Raw genomic sequence first — 25,454 nt, 5'->3', positions numbered from 1 at the left:
CCGACAATGAATCTGTCAAAATATGCCCGAGCTAAGCGAATGGAGTTTATCAATCAAAACAGCTAACATTTATTGACAGTTAATTGAAATTATATATTATTTATCTATGTATTAATCCATCCAATAATCTGACACATCATACATATATATGACATATATTATGTCAAAAAATTTCGGATACGACAATCAAATATTTTCGTACAAAAAATTTCGTATTTCGTGTCATCGGATATCGGATCTGTGAAAATCCAGCTTAAGGCTTAAGCGTCTATATTCTATGGTGGTCACCACGACTTGGAAGCTATAGAAACAAAAAAGAAGAAGAATTCCCGCGTTTTTAAGGTTTGTTTTTAACCTTACAAACACAAACAGTTGTGCAGTTACCTAAGTGTCTAAAGATGTACACAAATATGTTATAATATGATAATATATAAGATGTTATATATATATATATATATCACAAGTATATGCATTTGATACATTTACATATTACCACAGTTTAACCACAAACTAAACTGGTTTTTCCTTTTTATACTATGATATTACTCGCATTAAACGGTGGATGTAAATCTGTGGATTATAGTAACATTTTGGTAACATAGAAAACAGTGTCTAGGAATGTTTATTAACTGTTAACTTTTATAATGGAAATTAATGAACTTTTTGAAAAATTAAAAGATGTCCAAACTTCTCTTGGATGTCAAGAATGTAATGATCAAAACAAACAACTTGTCCGGCTCAAAATCTGTGGCCATTATATTTGCAAAATGTGTTTTAAAAAAAGTGAGCCAGCCTGTCCAATATGTAAAACAGTTTTTAATAATAACAATATAGAATGGGATAATATGTACAGTGCAACCAAAGATATTCTTGTAAATCTTAATGATTGTTTAATTAACCTATTAAACAAGGAGTCTCCTAATGAACAAAAGAAAACTAGTTTGATATCAAACAAACCAAATATACTTACATACAAAAATAAAACATACCACATTAATTTTATTGATAAACAAAAAATAAATAGCAAGGGAGAAAGTTCTCTTCATGTCTCTTGCAGAAGAAAAAAAATTGATGAAGTTTGTAATTTATTACAAAAAAAAGTAGATGTTAATGCTCAAGATTTTGCTGGTTGGGTTCCTCTAGTAAGTATTATAATGAAAAAATCCATGTTTCCTAAATTCTGCTGAGAGCTTTTATTTTTGGTGTGTAAATAAAATGTATTAATACATGTTAAATATATTAAAATTTAATATAAATTTAAATATAAATAAAGTGTATATCGCTGCCCCTGTGGAACAATGAAGCAACTACAAAAGTGTAACTTTTCAGGAGAGCCAAAAATATAAAAATGATTTTACTTAATACCTCATGCAATGAAGCATAATGAAGTTACTAGATTAGTAGTGCAGTTATACTTAGCCACTGTGATATACTGTAACTCTACTACACATTCGCAATGAATTCTTAATTTTTTATTCCCTAAATTTGATCCCAAATTGCAATTACCTAAAATAACTGATTCAACAATGACTTAATTGGGGATCAAATTTAGGGATGAAAAGTTAAGAATTTAGTTTTAGAAAGAAAAATTTAGAATTTAGTTTTAAAGATAAAATACTCCACATACTCATTTTGTAAGATTTTTGGTTACCTAGCTAGTTTTGAAAGGTGGCATCGAAAGAAGAACAAAAAGTCATTGAAAAAGTTTATTAAACAAATTGAAAATTGTAGTAAAAGAAACATTTTTAATAAAAAGGAACTTAAAAATAAAATTCAAATTACAAAAAAAGTATCAACGAAAATTTGAATCGAATGGATAAAGAGGCTTTACAAAATCCAGGAATATGTTTTGAAAGCAACTGGCATTTTTAAAAGATTTGCATTGGTCACAAAGATCTTTTTTCTGGATAAAAAAACCTATATTAAATTCGCTGTTGAAAATACGAGAATAACAATCATAGGTTGCTGACTCTTCTTCTTTTGCTTCTTTTCGTTCCTTTATATAGTTCCTGTGAAGTTCCGCAATAGTTAAACCACCGGCTATGTATTGCCTCGAAGAATAACTATGAATATAGTGACTTTCAATTCGTGGAATTGAATTTATATGGCTACGAACAGGATACAAAATTTTGTCACTTATTTTCTTGTGACTCTCATGCTTCCCACGTTTATCTTCTGGTATAATAGTAGTTTTTTTAATTGAAACTGCTTTAATTATAGAGCGAATAGCTCTTTCAGTTATTCCAAAAGTATTAATCAGAAACGTTTTACATACCCGCTCTTGTTTTCCCTTGCCTGTAATGAAAAATGCACAATTTGTATTTCTGGGAGTGGTTTTTGATGTAGAAATACGTCGGTAGCTCAACTCAAGTGGCTGAATTATTCTTCTTATGGTGCCTATCCGTTATAGATGTTGGACACTAACATGGCTATTCTGACTTTGTTGACTGCTGCCCTGAAAAGTCCGGTAGTAGTGGTTAAGTTAAACCATTTTCGCAGGTTATGCAGCCAGGATATTCTTCTTCGCCCTGGACCTCTTTTCTTATGCACTTTACCTTGAAGTATGGTCCGAAGCAGGTCATATCGTTGTTCATTGCGCATTATATGACCCAGGTATTCTGAATACAAGAAACCAACAAATCTCGCTGTCTTTGCAAGGACCCTAATGACCTAATGAATGATTTAAAATGTGTCTCTCTCTCTTCAGATACCCTATTTGGACATGTGAGGCAACATTACGTCAATGTTGCCTCACAATAAGGAGAAATCCAGATGAAAAATGACACAGAATACAGTTACGTCAATGTTTCCGCGTATTTGTGAAAAAACCTTAGGGCAACAATAACATAAAATACAATTGCGTCAATGTAGCACCGTGGGTACAAGCACACACTTGACCTATCGAAGCACAACTATACATTCTGTCATTGTGTCTCCGAGATCGGCTGATTTTTCAAATATGCCGCATCTGCTTCCTGGTGGCTAAAAGCTGAACAAGACGTCTGACAGTGATCTGATGAATGGGGTAACCAAGTTTGGACCCAATCACGACATAAACTCATTTTCGATAATTTTGCAGTTACGTCAATGTTCCACCAGGACAGCGATATTTAAATACGAAATAATCTGAAAGTGAATCCAAATTACAACCATAAATGTCACTGTTTAGTTCTTTATTTTGAATTATATTATATTATGAAATTTTAAATGAACTTTTATTTATAAGACATCAAATTCATTAAGTTTACATGTAAAAGTGACAAAAGCTTTGAAAGCTCAAATGATGAGAGTTCAAATTTAAAAAAATATACAGGGTTCATTGTTTCTTTTATTTCTTGCTGGGAATAAACCACAATTTTAGTTTATATATTTATTTTGACATTTAGATTTCCACTAAGGAAATTGTTCTCAAAATACACATAAACAAATTTTGTTTTTGTTACTTAAAATTCTTCTAATAATTTAATTTTATCTGATTCTGACTTTGATTTATTTTGAAAATTTCGACATAACATTTTCTGCAAGATCACTATGTTCTTAACATAGTTAATCAAACTCACCTTTTTTCATACATTTAAAATTAGGAGAATACATTGATAATAGATTGCCAGTTAAAAAGTGGTCACAAATATTTTTAATTCAATTAATAGTGTTGTAAATTTATTAAAAGGTTCAATATTTATAACACTTACGGATTTAATTTATTTCTTTATTTATATTAACTTATCTGACAATAATTTATTATATCCGTACGTACAAATTCGCGAGCGCGGGTCTTGAGTATTAACTAACTCTCCATATAAAAATGTTGTATTTATATACGAAATCCTGATATACTGGAATAGTCGAGAACATCAAGTTGGAGAATTCACCATAATTTGAATCTAGACTTCCACCGAAATTTCTACAATAAAACAGAATAATTAGTCATAAAAGTTAGGCCAGTATATTTATCGTAACATTGCCCCCCTCTTAAAAGATGGTTCCTCCTGGAACCTTGTCGGGACTGGAACCGGAACTGTATGCTGGTATCGGCAACTGGACCCTCTTTTACAACTTCCAGTTGTATAAAAATGACAAGGGACGGTTTTCTCTCCGCACCAGTAACTATGCGGATTGCAACAGACTAACACCTGGACTTCGGTGTCTTTAAAGATCTCCTCCACCATATTTCGGATAACCCTCCAATCTAATTGGCGGCACTCCAACTTTGGCATGGCTAACTTTTGCACGTCGGACTCTAGTACGTGCCCTCTCAATTGAAGTAAGGCTTCCCATACATCTCGGTAGGTAGGTTGGTCACGGGCAGTGTCTTTTGTTACCAGGTAGAAAAGGTAACGTGATGCATCTTGGAGTTTCAAGGTTTTACCGGGAGCTGGCACTTGGCATTGAAGTTCTGCAACTCGACCAAACTTCCTTCGAAAGACGGATGCCAACCCTGGTGCGTCTTTGATACTGGCCGGGATGGTAAGGGCCAGCGAGTAGTCATCGGGGAGCGCGAGTAGATCTTGCTTTTCTTCAGTGGTAACACCATGTCTCGCTTTACCGGTACCTCCATAGGCACCCATGAATTCCTCAAACGTGAGGTCAGACACATCTTGGACTTGGTTTACTTCCACTTCTTCATCTACGTCGTGGTCACCTTCGAAAGATGCCAACCGGTTATGGTGTACTATCATCGGCTTTCCCCTCGGAATCTTGCTTATTCGGTAGATGACATCGTTGATCTTCTCCATGATGAGGTATGGACCTTCCCAAAACTGCTGCAATTTGGGAGAACAACCTTTTCGCTTCTTGGGATTATACAGCCATACTTTGTCGTTCTTCTTAAAGCAACCCTTTTCGGCTTGTGTATCGTACCGTTTCTTCATTCGGTCGCTAGCGATCTGAAGGTGGGAACGGACCAACTCATGTACATCGTCCATTCTTCTTCGTAATTCGATCACATAATCTTCACCTGCTACATCTTCTCCAGGTCGACACCCAAATTCTAGATCACAAGGTAGTCGCATTTCGCGTCCGAATAGGACTCTGGCTGGTGTCTGGCCCGTTGATTCGTTAACAGCAGATCTGTAGGCCATTGTGAAGAACGGAAGGTATTGGTCCCAGTCTCGCTGATGATCGGACACCATCTTTGTCAAATACTTGCCAACTGTCCTATTCATTCGTTCTACCATACCATCCGATTGCGGATGATACGCGGTAGTTCTTGTTTTCTTCATGCCTAGTCTATCACATATTCCTTGGAATAGATCACTTTCGAAGTTCCTGCCTTGGTCACTATGGATCTCCAAAGGCACTCCAAATCGGCTGATATATTCTTGGATCAACTTATCTGCAACGGTGGCGGCCTTCTGGTCTGGAAGTGCGTAAATCTCGACCCACTTAGTGAAGTAATCCATTACTACCAACATGTACTTGCCCCCATTTTCACTTTCTGGAAATGGCCCTGCAATGTCCAAAGCTATTCTTTCAAACGGGCTTCCAACATTATATTGTCTCATAGGAGCTCTCCTTTTCCGGTGAGGCCCGTTACTCGTAGCACAAATAGTACATTTCTTACACCAGTCTTTTACGTCGTCGGAACTGTTCATCCAATAAAACCGTTCCCGAATTCGCTGAAGGGTTTTCCTTACACCAAAATGCCCTCCCGATGGACTGTCGTGTAACTGACGAAGTACTTCGGCTATTCTGCTCTTTGGAATCACCAACTGTCTTCTTTTCTCTGAACCGTCATCATTTTCCAGGACTCGTTTGAGCAAGCCATCTTCGATGATAAATGAGTCCCACTGGGCCCAATACGTCTTAACTACTGAGCATAGGTTTGATATTTCCTGCCAAGGTGGTCGACGGTTTTCCTCTTTCCATTTTCGGATTTTCTGTATAACTGGATCTCTCTCTTGTTCTTCCCTGATCTTAGTAGGCGTCCAGTCGTCGTTGACAATCGTCGTTCTTAGCACTGCTGCTTCCTTGGATTCCGTTTTGTTGCAGTGGGAACACTCTGCTGAGCATGGCCTTCTGGAAAGAGAATCAGCGTTTCTGTGGCTAACTCCGGCCCGGTGCTCAATCTTAAAATCGTATTCTTGGAGTCGTTCGATCCACCTGGCTATCTGACCCTCTGGATTCTTAAACTGCATCAACCACTTAAGGGCGGCATGGTCGGTTCGGATTAGAAACTTTCTTCCATAGAGGTATTGATAGAAGTGCTCTACTGATTTCACTACTGCCAGAAGTTCTCTTCTCGTGACGCAATAATTCCGCTCAGGTTTTGAGAGAACTTTACTAAAATATCCGAGGACTCGTTCCTGTCCTCCTTGAATCTGAGACAGCACTCCTCCAATTCCCACATTACTTGCATCTGTATCTAAGATGAACTCTCCTTCTGGCAGTGGATACCCTAAAATTGGTGCTGTTATTAAATGCTTTTTCAAGGTCTCAAAGGCATTTTGGCAGTCTATATCCCAGCGGTATTCTCTTGCTTCCTCTGTAAGTCGCGTTAATGGCTTAGCGATATCTGCAAACTTCTTAATAAACCTCCGGTAGTAAGTACATAGTCCAAGAAAACTTCTCACTTGATGTTTGTCAGTTGGTTTTGGCCATTCCTTAATGGAATCGATTTTTCCCTTATCCACGGCCACTCCTTCTTTACTGACTATATGACCCAGATAATTGACTTTACCTTGAAATAGCTGGCACTTCTTGGGGTTTAGCATCAATTGGGCAGCTTTAAGTCGATTAAAAACGTTTTCTAAATTCCTCAAATGATCTTCGAATGTCTCCCCCAAGACGATTATGTCATCTAAATAAACCAGGCATGTTTTCCAAGATAACCCTCTCAACACATTTTCCATAAGCCTCTCAAATGTCGCAGGAGCATTACAAAGTCCAAATGGCATAACGTTGAATTGCCACAATCCAGATCCTGTGGTGAAGGCTGTCTTTTCTTTATCGACTGGGTCCATTTCTACCTGCCAGTATCCAGACTTTAAATCTAAAGTAGAAAACAATTTACTTCCAGCCAATGTGTCCAATGTGTCATCGATCCGAGGCAGAGGATAACTATCTTTCTTGGTAACGTTGTTCAGCAAACGGTAATCCACACAGAACCTCGTCGTTCCGTCTTTCTTCTTAACCAGGACCACCGGAGAGACCCATGGACTCGTAGAAGGTTCTATCACCCCATCTTTCTTCATTTCCTGAACAATCGTTTCAGCTTCCGCTCTCTTCGCCTGTGGTAATCGTCGAGCTGTTTGACGAATTGGCTTAGCATTACCAGTATCAATTTTATGCTTAACAACGGTAGTTCTTCCCGTCTTTCCTCCTTTCGGTACGAAAATATCACGATACTGCCGAAGAAATTCCCTTAATTTCCTTTTCTCCATCTGATTTAGAGACTGTCCTGCAACTGCAACCATTTGGTCGAATTTGTCGTTGGAATTATCAGATGTTGTCGCCTGACGGATTATGGATGTCACAGGTACACAAGTTCCTACCTTTGTCTCTTTCTTGATGGTCACTGGGTAGTCGTTGACATTGATAAGTCTCACAGGAATTTCTTTAGCCGAAGTCACCAATTCCTTTCCAATTATGATTCCACGGCCAACCTCATCGTCGTGGTTCCAAGGCTCCATCATAACAGGTCTCCCTTCGTCCACAATTCCCTGTAGCCGCGCTACTATGATCGTTTCGCTTCTCGCAGGCACGACTGTATCTTCTTTAATGGCTGCTTGCACAGTGTTGTCATTATGTGGATGGAGAAATACCTCCTCGTTGCCAACTTTGATTACCTTATTCTTAAAATCCAATTGGAATCCATGCATATTCATTACGTCCATTCCTAATATAACATCCTCTTCGATGTCAGCAACTATAACAGTATGGACAAACTTTTCTGCTCCAATTCCCAATTGTACCTGGATTTCTCCATGAATGTTGGCATTTTCACCTGTAGCGGTCCGAAGTCGCAACCTCGTTGGTAACAGTTTCTTTCGGCTGTTTATAACTGTTGGACGTATAATGGTTCTGGTCGCTCCGGTATCCACCAACAACGTATGTCTTTTACCATTTATTTCTCCATCTACATATACACTATCTTCACGACATTTCAAAGAAGCTATTAGTATAAGAGGGTCTTTGGAAAAGTTCCGGGTCGAAGCTGCTCCCCTAAAGCCAACTCGTTCTGGTTTTCCTGATGGTGAGTTTCTTGATTTTATGGTCTTCGTTTTCTTGCATGTAATAATTTTCATCATATTAACGAGCTGGTCAAGTTTATCTTCATCTCCTTCCTCTTTTACAGTCCTAACTTTACTGTATCCTCCAGAGGCCTGCGTAGCTGACTCGTATTCGAGGGCGGCGGATAAGACATCAACCAGCGTCTTGTGACGAGCTAATCGCAGTGTTCTCTGCATTTCATGATCACGAAGACCATCAATAAACGTTTGAACGGCCAATTTTTCCATCATGTCTTCGGGAGCTGTTGGATAAGCATATCGTACTAATCTGGCAATATCTACCTCATATTCTTGAAGAGCCTCATCTTTCTTCTGTCTACGATTTTTAAGCTGTGACTGATATACATGCTCCAAATGTTCGTGGCCATATCGCATATTTAACCTCTTCTTCAGTTGTTCGAAATCATCGGTCTCCTCTACGGCTATGGTCTGAAGCACATCTAAGGCATCTCCTCGAAGAGCGATAGTCAGGTTTACAGCCTTTTCTTTTTCAGACCATCCATTTGCTCTTGCGGCTGATTCGAACTGTTTCATGTAGTTGTTCCATGATGATTTTCCGTCGAAAGTTGGGACTTTAACATGAATAGAACCTCCACTTCCTTCAAATTTCGGCCGTGTCTCTAACTTAAATTTCGTCTCGTCTTCTTTTATCTCCACTGTAATCGGATTGTTACCTCTCTCTGCTGTCCCTGTTTCTTCCATCTTCCTTTCCATCTCTTTAATCTTTTCTTCGAAGGCTAACATATCGGCAGCAACTTGGTTTTTTAACGAAGATATTCTATCGTCCAGGGCAGACATCTCAGAAGTGACTTTGCTTTCTAAAGAAGCGATGTCGCCGGAAACTTTCGAAATATCGCCAGAAACTTTGTTCTCTAATTTCGAAATCGACGAGATGACAGCATCATGTTTGTCTTCAAATATATAAGTCTCTGGATCTAGTCCTTCTTCTAGCAAAGCGTTCTTTAGTCGTTGGACTAACTCAGCCTTTTTTCCGGTAGAAGCTAATTCTCTGTCTTCTAGATGTCTTCTTAAAGTAGTCACTGTCAGCTCATAAATCGTCGTCATTTTCACAATTTATTTTATATTCACTTGTATTATTATTATAAGTCTAATTTATGTTCGATCTCACTCTGACACCATTTGTTGTAAATTTATTAAAAGGTTCAATATTTATAACACTTACGGATTTAATTTATTTCTTTATTTATATTAACTTATCTGACAATAATTTATTATATCCGTACGTACAAATTCGCGAGCGCGGGTCTTGAGTATTAACTAACTCTCCATATAAAAATGTTGTATTTATATACGAAATCCTGATATACTGGAATAGTCGAGAACATCAAGTTGGAGAATTCACCATAATTTGAATCTAGACTTCCACCGAAATTTCTACAATAAAACAGAATAATTAGTCATAAAAGTTAGGCCAGTATATTTATCGTAACAATAGTAATTATTTTTTGAACAAAAATTTTATTTTGTTCACTTATTCTTTAAACAAAATATGCTGCTCATAATGTATATGCATGTTTTAAAAAAACAATTTTCTTATATTCTCTCAAATTTTAGTTCATTCTCTCTGAAGTAATTATTTTGCGCCCCTCGTAGTAAAGAGGCGCTTCAAATGTTCGCCTTAGAATAGAATAAACGTCTATATTTCTCTGTCTTACGCTTAGGCAGGAGCAACCCGAGCAGCACGGCTAGTCAGCTCTTTCGAAAGGCAATGAAATCGCGCGCCTTTGGCTTCATTCGTGCTTCGGGTATTAAATACAATATGCAGTTTGATTGAAATGCCTTTTTCAAGTCGCCAAAATCAAGAAAGATTAAAAATTACTGTAATGTCCTTTGCCAAATTTACAAATTTTATCCACAGATAAGAAGGATAATTGACCATTTTCGAGATTGTTTAAAACAATATGGTATGAAAACTATAAATTATTATGCGGTAGATATTTTAGACATTCACTTTTTTGTTGGTTTTGTCTACTGCTTTCAAATTTTCAGCAAAATGTTTCGGTGAGTCAGAGATATTTAGATTTGAAAAATTTATCAGCTAATGTCAAAAAATATGAATCTTCGAAAGAATATTTAAACAATTGCGTTGGTGTAAAAAGGTTAGAAAAAATAAGCAAACTATTGACAGCATTACAACGATTCTTTTAGCAAAACTAGAACTTACATTTGCGGTAGGGATGAGAGCCATAATTTTTCAAATATGGCTAATTTAAAGAAATTTTTAATGTTGCAGTTACACGCGATCAGGAAATCCAGGATAAAAAGTAGTATAAATTAAAATAGAATACAATAAAATAAAATATTTATAATAAAATCTAATTTTAAATTTGATCAATATTAACATACCTGCAGTATTCTAATTCAATTGTTTGGTCTGTCTTTTATTTTATGTTTTTATTTTAGTTAATTATCAACACATAGTTTTTTATGTAGATTAATATATCTTTCAAAGAAAATTTATGACACACCATTAATATGTGACAGTAAATAAATTTTTTTTATGACTTTATGAAAGAGAACAACAGTTACAAAGAGAACAACAGTTCAACAATGAAGCATCTGTCGAAATAGTTCATACACATTTTCTACAAGTGAATCAACAACAAAAGATTGCATGTCATACTTTGCTAGAGACTGTGAACACCAGATCTGGTGTAATTTACTTCCTTGATGCTGGGGATGGACAGAAAAACATTACTAATTTTTTCGTTAGGATCAAGGATCAGATCATAGTAGCCCTAGTGTTGGCTTTATTTGGAATATCTGTAACTTTATTGGAACGCAGACGAATTGCTAATTTTGTCTTGAAATTACCATTAAACATACAAATAAATAAAACACCAGACTACAACATCGCCAAAAATAGATCAATGGCGAAGAATTTACAGGTATGCAAATTAATCGTTTGGGATGAATGAACATTGGCCCACAAGAGATTATTACAGGGACTGGACAAAACTCTGAAAGATATTCGTGACCATCAAATACATTTTTGGTGGAGCCATGATTCTATTTTCAGACTGTTCCTTAATAAATAATTATTTCCCAATTAACTGCTGCAGATGAACTAAACAAATTCAATTTGTTGCGCATCTAAAGACGTTCCAATTGACAGATGTCATGCGAGTGTTTTTGCAATAAGATGAAAGTGCAATTGTATTTTCGAAGCAGCTGTTAGATATTGGAAATGGTAAAGTCGCTATTGACACCTATCGACCAGATTTATTTCATTACCCAGAGATTTCGAAAGAGGAGCTTATTAAACTTGATACATTATTTAATTTCAAGGCGGTACGAAGTTCGGCGAATCAGCTAGTAATAGATAAATTACGAAGAATTGTAGAAGTAATTTCAAAAATCTCGAAACAACATACGGAGGATCATCTTTTTCGTAGTACATAGATATAATCAGGATCTATTAAAAAACAATTTAAGTGGGTCATAGTGAGTTGGGTAGTTTAGAACTTGAAAAAGTTAGCTCTATATGCTCCTGCTGAAAAAGTTATGCAATATTCAAGAAATATTTTAGAACTGAAAATCGAGGTTAAGAGCGTAGGCGCAAAATTTCGGGCCAATGCTTTTTAAATGCATTCAGTTTTTTCAAATCCTAAAAAAACTAATAAGTATTTTTGAAAAATTTAAACGCAGAATGAAAGAATACATTATTACTGAGAGCCGAAAGTCCCTGAAAACTTCTATAATGTTTATTTTAATAAGTTACAGGGGTGAAAAAAAAGAGAAAATTTAGTGTGATTTTTAATTTCAAATATCTCATTCAAAAAAAAAATTTTGTTTATTCTAAGGGACTTTCGGCCCTCGGTAATAATAGCAATCTTTCATTTTGCGTTTAAATTTTTCAAAAATATTTGTTAGTTTTCTCAGGATTCGAAAAAAATGATTGCATTTAAAAAGCATTGGCCCGAAATTTTGCGCCTACGCTCTTAAGGATTCATATTTTCTAACATTTATCCTGAATATCTCAGAAAGTATAATATTTACATTACAAGGGACTGGAAGTAAAAAAATAAAAAAAGCACTTGTAACTATGTAACGCGGCTAGATGCAAAAGAGCATCTAGCCGCTGCACCAGTGATCATGTTAACCTGTTTGCATACCTCTTAAGGGAGTTACCACTTTTAAGTCGGTACAAATATTTTACTGGTCATTATATTACAACTCGATGAATTTCTTTAGTGATGCATGTCTCCTTATTTGTTCCGTACAGAATTTTTTGAATTGGTATTAGGAAAATCTACTGCCAAAATGTTCGATCGATTCAAGCTGTTTTCGAAAAGAATCGATTGTCGTTGCGATAGTTACAAGCTTCTTATATTATTGAAACGAAATTGTGTGATTTCAATGTGATCGCATGGGGCAGTGATTATTAATGGTGGATACATTGATACACTTACTTCATTGGTTTTTAGGTTTCTAATATTGATGGGTCAGATTGTCTGGTGAAAATTATATAGCTGGAATAGAAACTTAATTTAAATGCGGCACAGGTAGTTGAGTATATCTTGTTGCAATGTATTTCCAAGAACCACTTTTTCTTCTATTCATACCGCAAGTATAATTTCTACACACATAACATTCACTTGGATTATATCCTCTTAGATCTATATGCATCTAGAATTCCAAATGGTATTGCCTATCAGGTATCCCTTTATCTATGCAGAATTAAAACGCATATTGTACAAGCATCAGACGCCGTAAAAGGTACACCACTAAAAACATTTGGTAAGAAATATCAGCTGTCTCAGCACTTATTTTGCGGCGACTGACCTTAACCACAAATTGTCTACACGTAAAAAAAGTATCCAATTTTAGACAGTCCATCTATCTTTTCATCCATCTCATTTGAGACAATCCTTTCCACTGTCCGTGAAAATACATTCACATCACGCTGTTTTTTAAATAGACACTTTTTTAATTAACACACTGTAGTAGATACCATTGTTTGTATTATTATATTTAAAAACAAATTACATAATAAAATATTTAGTTAAAAGTTTTTTGAAGAAAATATGTCCTAACTAAAAAATAATTCAAAACTTTAAATTCAAGCATTGGATCTAACACGTAGATTTATATAATACTCATGATGCACTGAGGGTATCCACTGTATACATGATAGCACATGTTCAAGTTTTTCAGCCTCAATGGCAAGCTGAGCTTCATATTTCCTTTCTAGTTTGTTGGGAAACTGTTCTTTAAATCGAACCGGTCTGCCTCTTTTTTTTAATTGAGTCACTAGTAAAATGGCCACTATATGAGTCCGATAATTCTATCCAGATCTGAAAATCTCATTCTAACAGCGTTTCGGATACTCGTCTGATGATTGTCGGCTGGTTTTGATTGTTGGAAATAATTCTTCATATCAGAAATTTTTAAAAAGTCTTCCTGTTTAATATGATATACTATGAATGGTGTTTATTTATGTGAAGCAAGTAAAATTGCTTCCCATTCCGTTGGAGAATAGACATATTGTCAGTGAGCTCTAATGTGTTTTTCCACTAGGGCAAAATCTCGATCTGAAGGAAGCATTGTATGCCAACTTGAAGAAACACATGAATAATTTCTTTAAAATGGCCTTCTGCTACTAGACGAATCCAAACTGAGGCAAGTCACCAATTCTTATTTTGTTCACAAGTTTGGAACCTTTTATATCATGGGATGAAAAATGTTTAATTATGCAGCTTCCAATCTAGTCAGGTTCTCTGCCAGCTGTTGCCTCATCCCACATGTAGGAATACTACTGGGAGGGATACAAACTATGGATGCTGAATTTGTAACAAAACAACTGTATAGCGTCTTTATCAGTTTTTGAAGCGGCATTTTTAAGAGCGACGTTTATGCTGTCACAAACACCGCAGGTATCTGTTTATGGGTTTTTAAACTTAATATTAAATTCTTCGGTAAATATACGTCTAAATTTGTCCGAAAATACACAGTTGCTGACTTGTCGTATGTATTCTTGCTTATAAACATCATAACACTTCTCTACAGTATATTCCAACGTCATGAAATATGTGTTAGGATCTTGACGAGAGTAGTGGCTCTTGTACTTAGGTAGTGATTCAATGAAACACCTGACAAAACCGATTTGTTGATCAGTATATGTGTATTTTTTTTTATGATTTTTGTGTGAATACCTACCATTCATCTTTGAAGTTGATAAACCAGTTTTCATACATTTTACAACATTCTCAATTCTTCCTCTATTGTTTTGTAACCCATGTATGCTTAAGAATGCCTTCTTACAAATTTGTAATCTACGTCATAGAGAAGCTTATGTAATACATCACGATTCGCCTTGAAGATGTATTTTTAGTAGTACTACGAGCTTTAAATTTTAGCTCTATGCAACCAAATATGTATGTATTTTGGATATTAAAGTTGCCCAGTTTCCAAAAGTTCTCAAAAATGTTTTTCGCCTCATCTTCGGATAAATGTGTAAAACATTTATTTTTACAACAGCAGTCTGGTTCTATTCTTTTTGCACCATTCCCTTATCTCGATAGCTGAGATATTTTTGCCACTCTTTCTTTTTATTCTTTTCCATGGTTTGTTTTTTATTTACACGTTTACGTTTTCGTCCTTTATTTTCACTGTTTGTAACTTCAGTTATTTGTCGTGTAAAATTTTCCTCATTTATATCCTGCGATTTCTGCAAGAAAAAATAAATCCATGTGTACATAGAACTACCACGCAAATAACCAAATATCTACATGCGTGTAAAAATGGTATCTGAATTCACTTACCATTGTTTACATGCAATGTAGTTTATTCGCTAATATGTCAAATTTCTTACCTTTATTGGTCCATTGTCATCGTTAGGCATATATTCCGGATCTTTATCGGAATCATAAAACTCGCTGTCACTATTTGTTAGCAAAATTTCGCTTAAAACATTTTTATTTTTGGCAGCAAAAAATTGATCCACCTGATCGTAACCATGTTTTACACATACCATTATTTACGCAAATTCGATGTTACTTAGCTGCCATTTGCAACTTATTTACAGCGCCCTATTTTAAATTATTAACGAAATATCAACAGATTTAGAACTGCAGATACCATTGTTTTCATGCAAAAAGTTAATTTCGACAATTTTTTTAGATACCAGTATTTACACCCGAGCCCGTCGTACAGTGAACGGCTAAATTATGGAATATTATGAATATTTCGAGAACCGTCGAGTTTTGAGGGAAATACCGAAACAGGTCGATTTTTGTTATAAAATACCCATATTATAACGTACATGGCATCGAGTTAGAATCTATGGAGAAGCTATGATCATATTAACGTGTGTATTAAAAACGGCGTCAGTAGGTGTGGCTAACGACCATAGACAAGAGATAATAATATAAATAATATTTTAAAGGGTAAAATGAATTATACGGTATGAAATAAAAGAAATAATTTCGTTTTACAACTTATACAGGGTGGTCCTTAAGTAATTGTACAAAAAGAAACTGTAGATTCTACACTTCAAAATATTACGATTTAAGCCAAATTGCTTTAATAAAATGTTGATATTAAGAAAGATACAGGGTGTTAAAGTGCAAATTTAGAATTTTATTTTTCGCTATAACTTTCATGTTTGTAAACATTTATGTACAAAAATTTACAACTGGGTACTTTTAAATATGAGAATTTATAATTTGATGCAGACTTTGATGTAACTGCTAGAGGGCGCCATATATGTGGTATAAATTTGCACCTAACTTTTTTGCTCTTTAAGTTATCTGTATTTGGGACAAAAAATATTAAAGATACATTATTTTAACAAAAAAATATACCAGTTAATAACTTCAAAACTAACAGTTTTCGAGATAATCGCATTTTAAAAATCGGCTGCATAATTCTGATTTAAGGCAATTACTCCAGACAACGAAGAAAAAATAGACAAAAACATTAATACTTCTGAATTTTGGTATAAAATACCTTTAACTAAAGTTAATAGTTAACGAAATATTAAATAACATAAATATATCACCAGGATAATTTAATAGGATTTGACAAAATAATAGAATAATAGGATTTTACATCAAACATTTTACGTTTTATGTTAAATTAAAGTCATAATTAAAACATTTTATTTAAAAACCAAATTAAGAAATAGCTTAACTAAATAACATAACTTTTTGTCAAAGTAAGTGTTCGATATGTCCACCATTTTCTTTAATTCATTTGTCAATATATTTCATAAAAGATCGTCCCATATTAAATAGCATCATTAGTTCTAAAGAAACTGCTGCAGTATTTATTTCTTCCCATAGTTGGTTGCGAATGTTTATGGGATTCTTATAGACACGTTGTTTTAATGCTCCTCATACACCAAAATCAAGCGGATTAAACTTTGGGCTACGCGGTGGCTATAATGTATAATGGATGAATATATTCTTTTGGATACATATCCAAATTTTATGGTATATGATGGAACTACATCTTATTTGTCGCAGAGGTTAAATAACGTATTAAACTGTGATGTATCTCGTCCATTGGTTACTTATATACACACGGAATAACCTATCGATGACATTACTTATTTATATGATTACGTTACAGCTTACGAGTAACTATAATTACATCTCGAACAAATGGACTATTGTGATTTACTAACGAACTAATATTATGCTGAACTAAATTGCTTGTGTGTTTACTATATTGTAGCAAAAGTATTATAAAACAAGAAACATATGTGTTATTCAATACTTGTGCTCTAGTTTCTATTTGTCCTAATAAAAATGGGTAAACAATTTACATAATGAATAATAAGTATTCTTTTCGAATTTTTTATGAATTAAATAATTATATCAATATCTCACCACCCTGCCAAGGAATATAACTACCACGACCAATCCAACGTTCAGAAAAGTTATATTTAAGTATGTTCTAACTGCCTTTTCTCTAGAATGTGGTGGTGTACCATCTTGCATATACCACATATTTTGGGTTTTCAGCATTTTACAGTAGAGAAAAAGTAATACAACGCCATTATAGAAACTTAAGGGAGCGATAGAAAAGGGAAATTGTAAACATGATGACGGCCATCATCTGAATACGCGGTACCTAAAGAAGAAGATGAAGAATCTTTTCACCAATAAGACATTTAGCACCCATAACAAATAATTTTGTAATGTTACATTATCATCTTTGAGTTATTTTAATAAGAATAAACTATGAATTATGTTTACCTACAGGTATTCAGTTATTTACCGCACAAATATCAAAACTAAGAATTATTATGCAGCTGACCTATAAAATGCGATTATCTCGAAAACGGTTGAATTTTCAGGTTACTAACAAGTATACCTTTTCTTTGTAAAAATAATGTATCTTTAATATTTTTTAATACAAATAGAGCTAACTTAAAGAGCAAAAAAATTAAGCGCAAATTTATGCTACACATGTTTCATATGTTGCGCTCTCTATTAGATACATTAAAGTATGTATAAAATTATAATTTATCCTACTTAAAAGCATCCAACTGTAAATTTTTGTCCAAAAATATTTACAAACGTAAAAGTTATAGTGAAAAATAAAATTTTAAATTTCCAGTTTAACACCCTGTATCTTTCTTAATATCAACATTTTATTAAAACAAGTTGGCTTGGATCGTAATATTCTAAAGTGTAGAATCTACGGTTTTTGTTTGTACAATTACATAAGGACCACCCTGTATATTTGATAACTACAAATTAACTGACACTTAAAAATTTAGTTCAATTATCAAAGTTAAAAGAAAAATTATTATTAAAAAAACAAAATTGAATATCTGCCAAATATCACAATGGAAATTCTGTGTAGAAATAAAAATTATGTTGCAGCAGTTAATAAGAAATTTTAAGATATTTAGGATGAAGATATTTGCGTTTCTCAAGAATAGCACGATCTACCTTACTTATAAGATTTTTTATGAATACTATTAATTTATTCTCTGAAGTACGGGCCATTACTTTGTTTACATATTTGTATACTAACCTGTGGAACGTTATTCCTGAAGATTTTTTATTAACATTGCTTCTGCTACTGCAACTACGTTGAGAACAAGAAACCATTATTATGCACTATCACAATATAATATTACAGTTTTTATAAAAGTATTATAAAACTAAAAATATTCGAAAAACAACAAACGTAAACAATCACACAAGATCTGTCAAAACGATCGTAACAATATGGCCGAAGTGAGGTCGTTTTTAGTCACGTGATGCCCTCTCCATAGATTCTAACTCGATGGTACATCGAGTAGGGATGATGTCACCGGTGTAGGTGTATTGACGTAATCGTTAATTTTTTTTAAATAGAAATCGGTATAATGCGACACCTCATTTAAACGAGAATTTAATTCTCTATTTAACGACATTACATTTTTAACTAAAATATTTTTGTTTAAGAGTACAAAAACAATTAGTTTTTTTAATTTAAATTCAAGTAAATTACAACTAATGATTTAATTAATAATGTACTTTAAAGTAACCAAATTATGCATAATAATAATTTTTTTAAATTAAATGTTCGAAATGCCATCCATCGGTTTCTTGACAATATGCGAATCTACGGACACATTCATCAAGTACATTGCGGATGACTTCGGGAGTAATTAGACTCATTTCATGCCTAATTCTATCTTTCATGTCCTGTAAGTTTTGGGGTCTATTGACATAAACTTTTGATTTTATGTAACCCTACAGGAAAAAGTCTATAGGTGTTAGATTTGGCGACCTTGCTGGACACTCTATTAAACCTCGTCTTCCGATCCACCTCCTGGGAAAGCAATGATTTAAAAATTTACGTACTTCACGTGCGTAATGCGAAGGGGCTCCATCTTGTTGAAACCAGATATTTTCACTAGGTAAATTTGGATTATTGGCATTTGGATACATGTTAGCAAGGACAGGTATAAGTTGATTTCCCAAAAAAGTTAAATAACGTTCTCCTGTTAGATTTTCTTCAAAGAAAAAAGGGCCAATGATTATGTCATTAATGATCCCTGCCCATACATTTACTTTCTGAGGGTATTGCGTGTGTGACTCAGTCATCCAATGTGGGTTTTCTTGACTCCAATATCTGCAATTTTGACGATTCACGGTACCATGTATAAAAAATGTGGCTTCATCGGAAAAAAAGATTTGATTGATGAAATGTGGATTGCGGATACATAAATCTTGCATAATTTCAGAAAATTGAAGCCGACGATCGGGATCGTCGTCGTTTAATTCCTGATGTAGTTGAATTTTGTAGGGATGGTATTTTTCTTTTTTTTTTTTAATACGTAATACCGATCGTTGGGAAACTCCAGCATATTCACTCATTTGTGTTGAATTACTGTGAGGATTGTCATGTACATTTAATAAAATATTAAGTTTCACATTGTCTTCAATTTTAGGATGCCCAGCGTTTGGAATATGTTTAACGTGCCCAGTTTCTCCAAATTTTCGGACTATTTTACTTACTGTTGATTGGCTGATGGGTCTGTCTGGAAATTTTGCGTTGAATAAATTGCATACCTCGTTCTGTGTTCTTTTTTTATCTCCGCATCCGTTAAGAATTAATATTTCTATGCGTTGTGTTTCATTTAGGTGAGCCATAATTTAGTATTCAAAAGTAAAAATTACAATTTACAACTGATGTCAATTCACAAAATCAAAACATTTACGTCAATAAATATTACAGTAACTATGTCACTATCACTTGCTTGAATTAACATTTGACAAAAAGTTTCAGTGTTTATGAGATAACTTTTTGTGTCCATTATTATTTTTACTTATTTTTGCTTTTTTAAGTATTTACTTCAGAAAGTCATGGCAGGTACGGATGGATGGCATTTCGAACATTTAATTTAAAATAATTGTATTGCATAATTTGGTTACTTTAAAGTACATTATGAATTAAATCATTAGTTGTAATTTAGTTGAATTTAAATAAATTGTTTTTGTACCCTTAAAAAATATTTTAGTTAAAAATATAATGTCGATATATAGAGAATTAAATTCTCCTTCAAATGCGGTGTCGCATTATATCAATTTCTATTTAAAAAAATTAACGGTTATGTCACTATACGCATACCGGTGACGTCATCCCTACTCAATGTACGTTATAAGATAAGTACAATCCGACAAGCGAGAGCTGGCGAGTCAGCTGCGCGAAAATAGAAAAGAACTTATTCTAAGAGAGATAGGAGAGGTACTTAATCGCGGGTGTCACAAATGCGTAGTTGCCGTATCAAAAATTTAGTTGGGATCTGAAAATTACGTTAGTAGATATGTTCCGTGGTTGTGTGGATGCATGTGTGATAAACTTATTAACCACGAAAACAAAATAAAAATAATAATATTGAATAAAACGTAGAAAAAACTGTTAATATTTATTTTCGTAAAACGTAATTAATTCTCAAAGGGAAGGTATTTTTGTATGTATCGCGGACAGATAAAAATTATGTCTTAATGATTACCAAACTAAACACAACACAGAACACGCGTTCTTTGTTTGTTTTTCTAAGCCAGACGATAAACTCAAGTATTATCGGCCTTTTATCTTGTGATATCATTGCTTACAATATGATATTTCGTTTCCCATTTATGAAAAATGCAATGTATCAAAATATTAAAGTGTCCAGCATATCTGTAGTACATAAACATATTGGAGAAACACATTTCAATTTTTATGTCATTTCTATTTCACATGTGTTTCACATTATTTACTGGTAATCTAATGCAATGTAATTTTTTATTTATTTATTGATTGTAACTTAACTTAAATTAAATTATTTAAAGCTGAATTTATTTTGAAAATGAGTATTATAATTACCAGTTAAATGAGCTACACGTTCTTGTATCTTTTTTAAATCAACTAAGACTTTATCTGCATTAGATTCTTCGGTTGTAAACTTAAAAACGTTGAAAATTATTTCTCGTGCTTGAGATCCATTTCATCCAAGGATTCCATTTTTTTTTGGCTGGTGATTTTAACTTAGATATGCTGCTTGAGGGTGCGAGATGGCCAGACACATTAAAATTGTTTTTGAGCTCCTTTGATATTAAACCTTCTATCAAAGACTATACACGCATACAAAGTAACAAAAAATCCTGTATAGATAATATTTTTACAAATCTTGACATATTTGATTCTCTTGTATTCAATCCTCATACATCTGATCATACTGCTCAAAAGGTAAAATTTGAATTACATTAATTTGAGTCGAATATAATAAAAAAACGAATATTTAGCAAGAAAAATAAACGTTTTTTTAAATTCATGTTAGGTAATATAGACTGGTTATCTGTTTTTGAGACATTAGATGTACATAATCAGTGGGATGCTTTTATGAGTATAGTTCAGAAAATTTTTATACTATGTTTTCCACTCTAAGAGATAAATACAGCAAATAAAAAAATCATAAAAGTACTTTAAAAATGATGATATAAAGCATTGTAAATCTAGGCTTGATGTTTTTTTTACACTGTCTACCAATAATGTTGATTACAAAGATATTTACAGGACAGAAAAACGCAAACACAATTCTTTACTCACTCAATCTCGAAAAAATTGTTATAAAGAACGAATTGAAAATAGCGAAAATAAAACTAAAATGGCTTGGTAATTGGTAAAAGAGATTAAGGGTAATTCCAAAAATCAAGGTAATTTCTGTTTGGAGGGTGACCCTCAGGTGCTTTCTAACGAAATAAATCAATTTATGGCAAATGCAGCGCCAGAAGCTGTAAAGAAAATAAAGCATGTAAAAAATTTTCAAATTAATATCGAACAAACTAATCATTACATGTTTTTAACTCCCGTTTCAGAGAAATAAATAAGTCACATAATAAATAACTTAAAAAACAAGCATAGCTCTGGTTATGATGAAATATCAACCAACTTAATTAAATATGTTTCATCAGAGATTTCTCTTCCTCTTTCTTTTATAGTTAATGCTTCTTTCAGACAAGGTAAATTTCCTCAAAGTTTAAAACTGGCAATTGTGAAGCCACTAATTAAAAATTGTGATGTTACTAAGATGGAGAACTATAGACCAATAAGCCTTCTTCCATCATTCTTAAAAATATTCGAAAAAGCAATATATTTCAGACTACAAAACTTTTTTACTACAAACAACTTATTTAGTAGTTCACAGGTTTTCTCGCAGGGAGATCTGTTGAGACAGCTACCTATATCAAAAATTTTTAAGGAGGCAAAGATGAAAACACTAGGTGCTTTTTTGGACCTATCTAAGACTTTCGATAGCCTAGATCATGTTCTTTTATTACAAAAATTACATCTTTATGGAATACAGGGATCGGCATTAAAATGGATAAAATCATTTCTCACAGATAGGTCGCAAAAGGTATGCCTGGAGAAAAGAGGATGTAAGGTTTACTCTGATCCTATCAATTTAAAATTAGGCATAAAACAGGGGAGTGACCTGGGGCCTTTTCTCTTTTTGATCTACATAAACGACCTTCCAAATGCGATGGTTAGTAGTTCCTCAAACCTTGTAAATTTCGCTGATGACTTAAATGTGCTTTTCTGGGAAAAAACTTTAGAAACACTCCTCACAGTGGCAGAGCAAATTCTAAGCAAGACTGAACAGTGGTTCAGTGGAAATCGGTTGTTGCTTAATACTGATAAGACAGTTTTTGTCCACTTTAGAACCAGCCAGTCACGAGAACAGTTTCCAGATACAATTAATTTTCTCCGAATTTAATCCAATCGATTCGATTCCAATCAATTCGATTCCAATCAATTCAATTCCAATCGATTCGATCCCAATCAATTCGATTCGATTCGTTTCCAATCGATTCAATTTGATTCGATTTTATTCGATTCTATTTCAATCGATTCGATACGACTCCATTCGATTCGATCCAATTGTTTCAATTTGACTCGATTCAATTGTTTCGATTTGACTCGATTCCATTCGATTCGATATCAATGATTCAATTCGATTCCAATCGATTCTATTTGATTTAATTCGAGTCAATCGATTTCATTCGATTCGATTCCATTTTATTAGATTCCCATCGATTTGATTGAATTCCATTCAATCAATTCGATGCGATTCCAATCGATTCCTATCGATTCGAATCCATTCGATTCAATCCAATTCCAATTGTTTCGATTCGAGTCATTAGATTTGTCCAATTCGTTTCTATTTGATTCGATTCTAATTGAATCGATTGGAATTTAATAATGGATCGATCGGGAAATTTAGTATTTGAAAATAGTTATCCCACTGCATTGTATAGATGTCAAAGATACATGTCAAAGATATTAAATTATTTAAAAAGCAAACACCACATTATAAAGATTTTGACATCATTTACCTTTTTATTACATTAAAAATCTAATTTATATCCCTTTAAATATTAGAATTTGTCTCAATGAAAGTGTAAATATTTCGAAAATTGTTAACTTTAGACCTATAAAACTGCATACAAATTCTTCATATTTTCAAAAATGCTTTAATATACAGGGTTGTACATTTAGAAGACACAATTTGGTTCATTCCGCTGTTCCGACTAACCCTGTATAATCGAAAATAATTTTAAATTATAGACGTCTTTGATATAGTTAGTTTCGTTATAAACATTTTTTATATACTCTAATAAAAGAAAACCAGAGATTTGGCGCACCCTGTATATTATGGTACTTTAAATTTTATTTTTTATCATTTATCAATGTTTTATTAAAACTTATTTAAAATATTTTTCAGCATGAAGCTATAGAAAGCGGAAGTTTAGAAATTGTAGATATGTTACTGAAACATGGTGCTTTGACTAACATACCTGGTCAAGATTATACAACACCTCTTCATAAAGCTGTTTTTTGTCGAAATAAATCAATTATACGTTTATTGCTTCAATATGGAGCTGATAAAAATGCAGTGGACTACTTTGGGAAAAAGCCTTTTGAGTGCATAAGTGATCCAAATGAATTTAAATCACTATTTCTAGAGCAGGTGAAGCTAATACATCAAAAGCCTCAACTGTTTTGTTTAAAGCAAATGGTAGCCTTCTGTTACTACACAGACACCAAATATAAAAACAAATTAAAGCAAAACAAAATAAAAATTGAAGAAAAATATGATTGCAAAAAAGTAACTCATTTTATAATAAAAAAAGGACATAAAATATCCGTTAAAATCTTAACTGCTATGTTGGATGGTTGTACAATAATTCCTCAAGAATATATAGACGATTATTTGGACAATAATTACTATATACCGATAACTGATTACACATTTGTAGATCTACCTTTACTTAACATTGGAATACAAAAGTCTATAATGAACAACATGCTAAGGCTGCCAAAACTTTTTGATGGCATAAGTTTTTACATTACTGGACATTTGGACTTAGTGAATGTGCATGGATTTAACGTTCAAAAGGATAATTTGGTAACGATAATAAAAGCAGGTAGTGGACAAATATTACAAAGAGCTCCTACGCCTTCTACTTGTGAAAAGAAAGTCAACTTTCCATTCCACGCTGCTAAAACCAACGCAAAATGTTGTAATTATATAGTGTATGAAGAATCTAATCCACCTGTGTTAATGTATCATATGCCAGAGTTAAAGCACAAATCCTCCAAATGGCTTATCAATTGTGTTGTTAATTTTGCTATTCTTGATTAGGTTATTTTATTGTAAGTTATTGTAATCTAGTAGTGTAAGTAATTTGTTGTATTGAAAATAAAGACGTATAATTTCTTTTTACTGTTTTTATTAATGTTGAAATATAAAAATATGAAAATTAGACTAAAGACTAAGAAGACTATTTTATATATACCTATTTTTCAGAATATAATATTTAAATAATAGGGTAATAGTAGAATCTGCTATTATTATCTATCTTACCTTGATTTACTTCGCCGTGTATTATAATTTCAAAATTGTAGGCACTACTTCTGATCGCTGTCAGAAACGATCCTGATGTTCTACAGTACAGTTTCGAATTTGTAAACATTAAATTCCTAAAAATGTTGAATGACCATTCTGAAGTTATTCTTGGCGTGCAAATTTTTTTTTGTACGAGTGAGATATTGAAGGATTGAAGAATTTTTACAAATTATATGTACTACTATTCTCTCTCTTTCTCGCTAAGAAATTTCTAAATAAATACGCGGGATCGGCCATAATGCAACTAAATCATTTAGGCAAAATATGCATACAGTATGCTCAAATTAAATAAAATAATT

At 33.4% G+C, this 25,454-nt stretch overlaps 1 protein-coding gene across 1 annotated transcript; it reads left to right on the top strand.

The window, feature by feature from the left end:
* Positions 1-346: 346 nt before the first annotated feature.
* Positions 347-24,968, top strand: LOC140439770 (uncharacterized). The gene is made up of 2 exons (XM_072529910.1): positions 347-1,142; positions 23,971-24,968. Exons 1-2 carry the CDS (start codon positions 645-647, stop codon positions 24,889-24,891), a joined length of 1,419 nt encoding a protein of 472 aa, XP_072386011.1. The 5' UTR covers positions 347-644; the 3' UTR covers positions 24,892-24,968.
* Positions 24,969-25,454: the final 486 nt, after the last annotated feature.

The sequence above is a fragment of the Diabrotica undecimpunctata genome, chromosome 4 (assembly GCF_040954645.1).
Source record: "Diabrotica undecimpunctata isolate CICGRU chromosome 4, icDiaUnde3, whole genome shotgun sequence".
NCBI lineage: Eukaryota > Metazoa > Arthropoda > Insecta > Coleoptera > Chrysomelidae > Diabrotica > Diabrotica undecimpunctata.
Note: the sequence above shows the minus strand (reverse complement) of the source record. Positions and strands in the feature narration are given on the sequence as shown.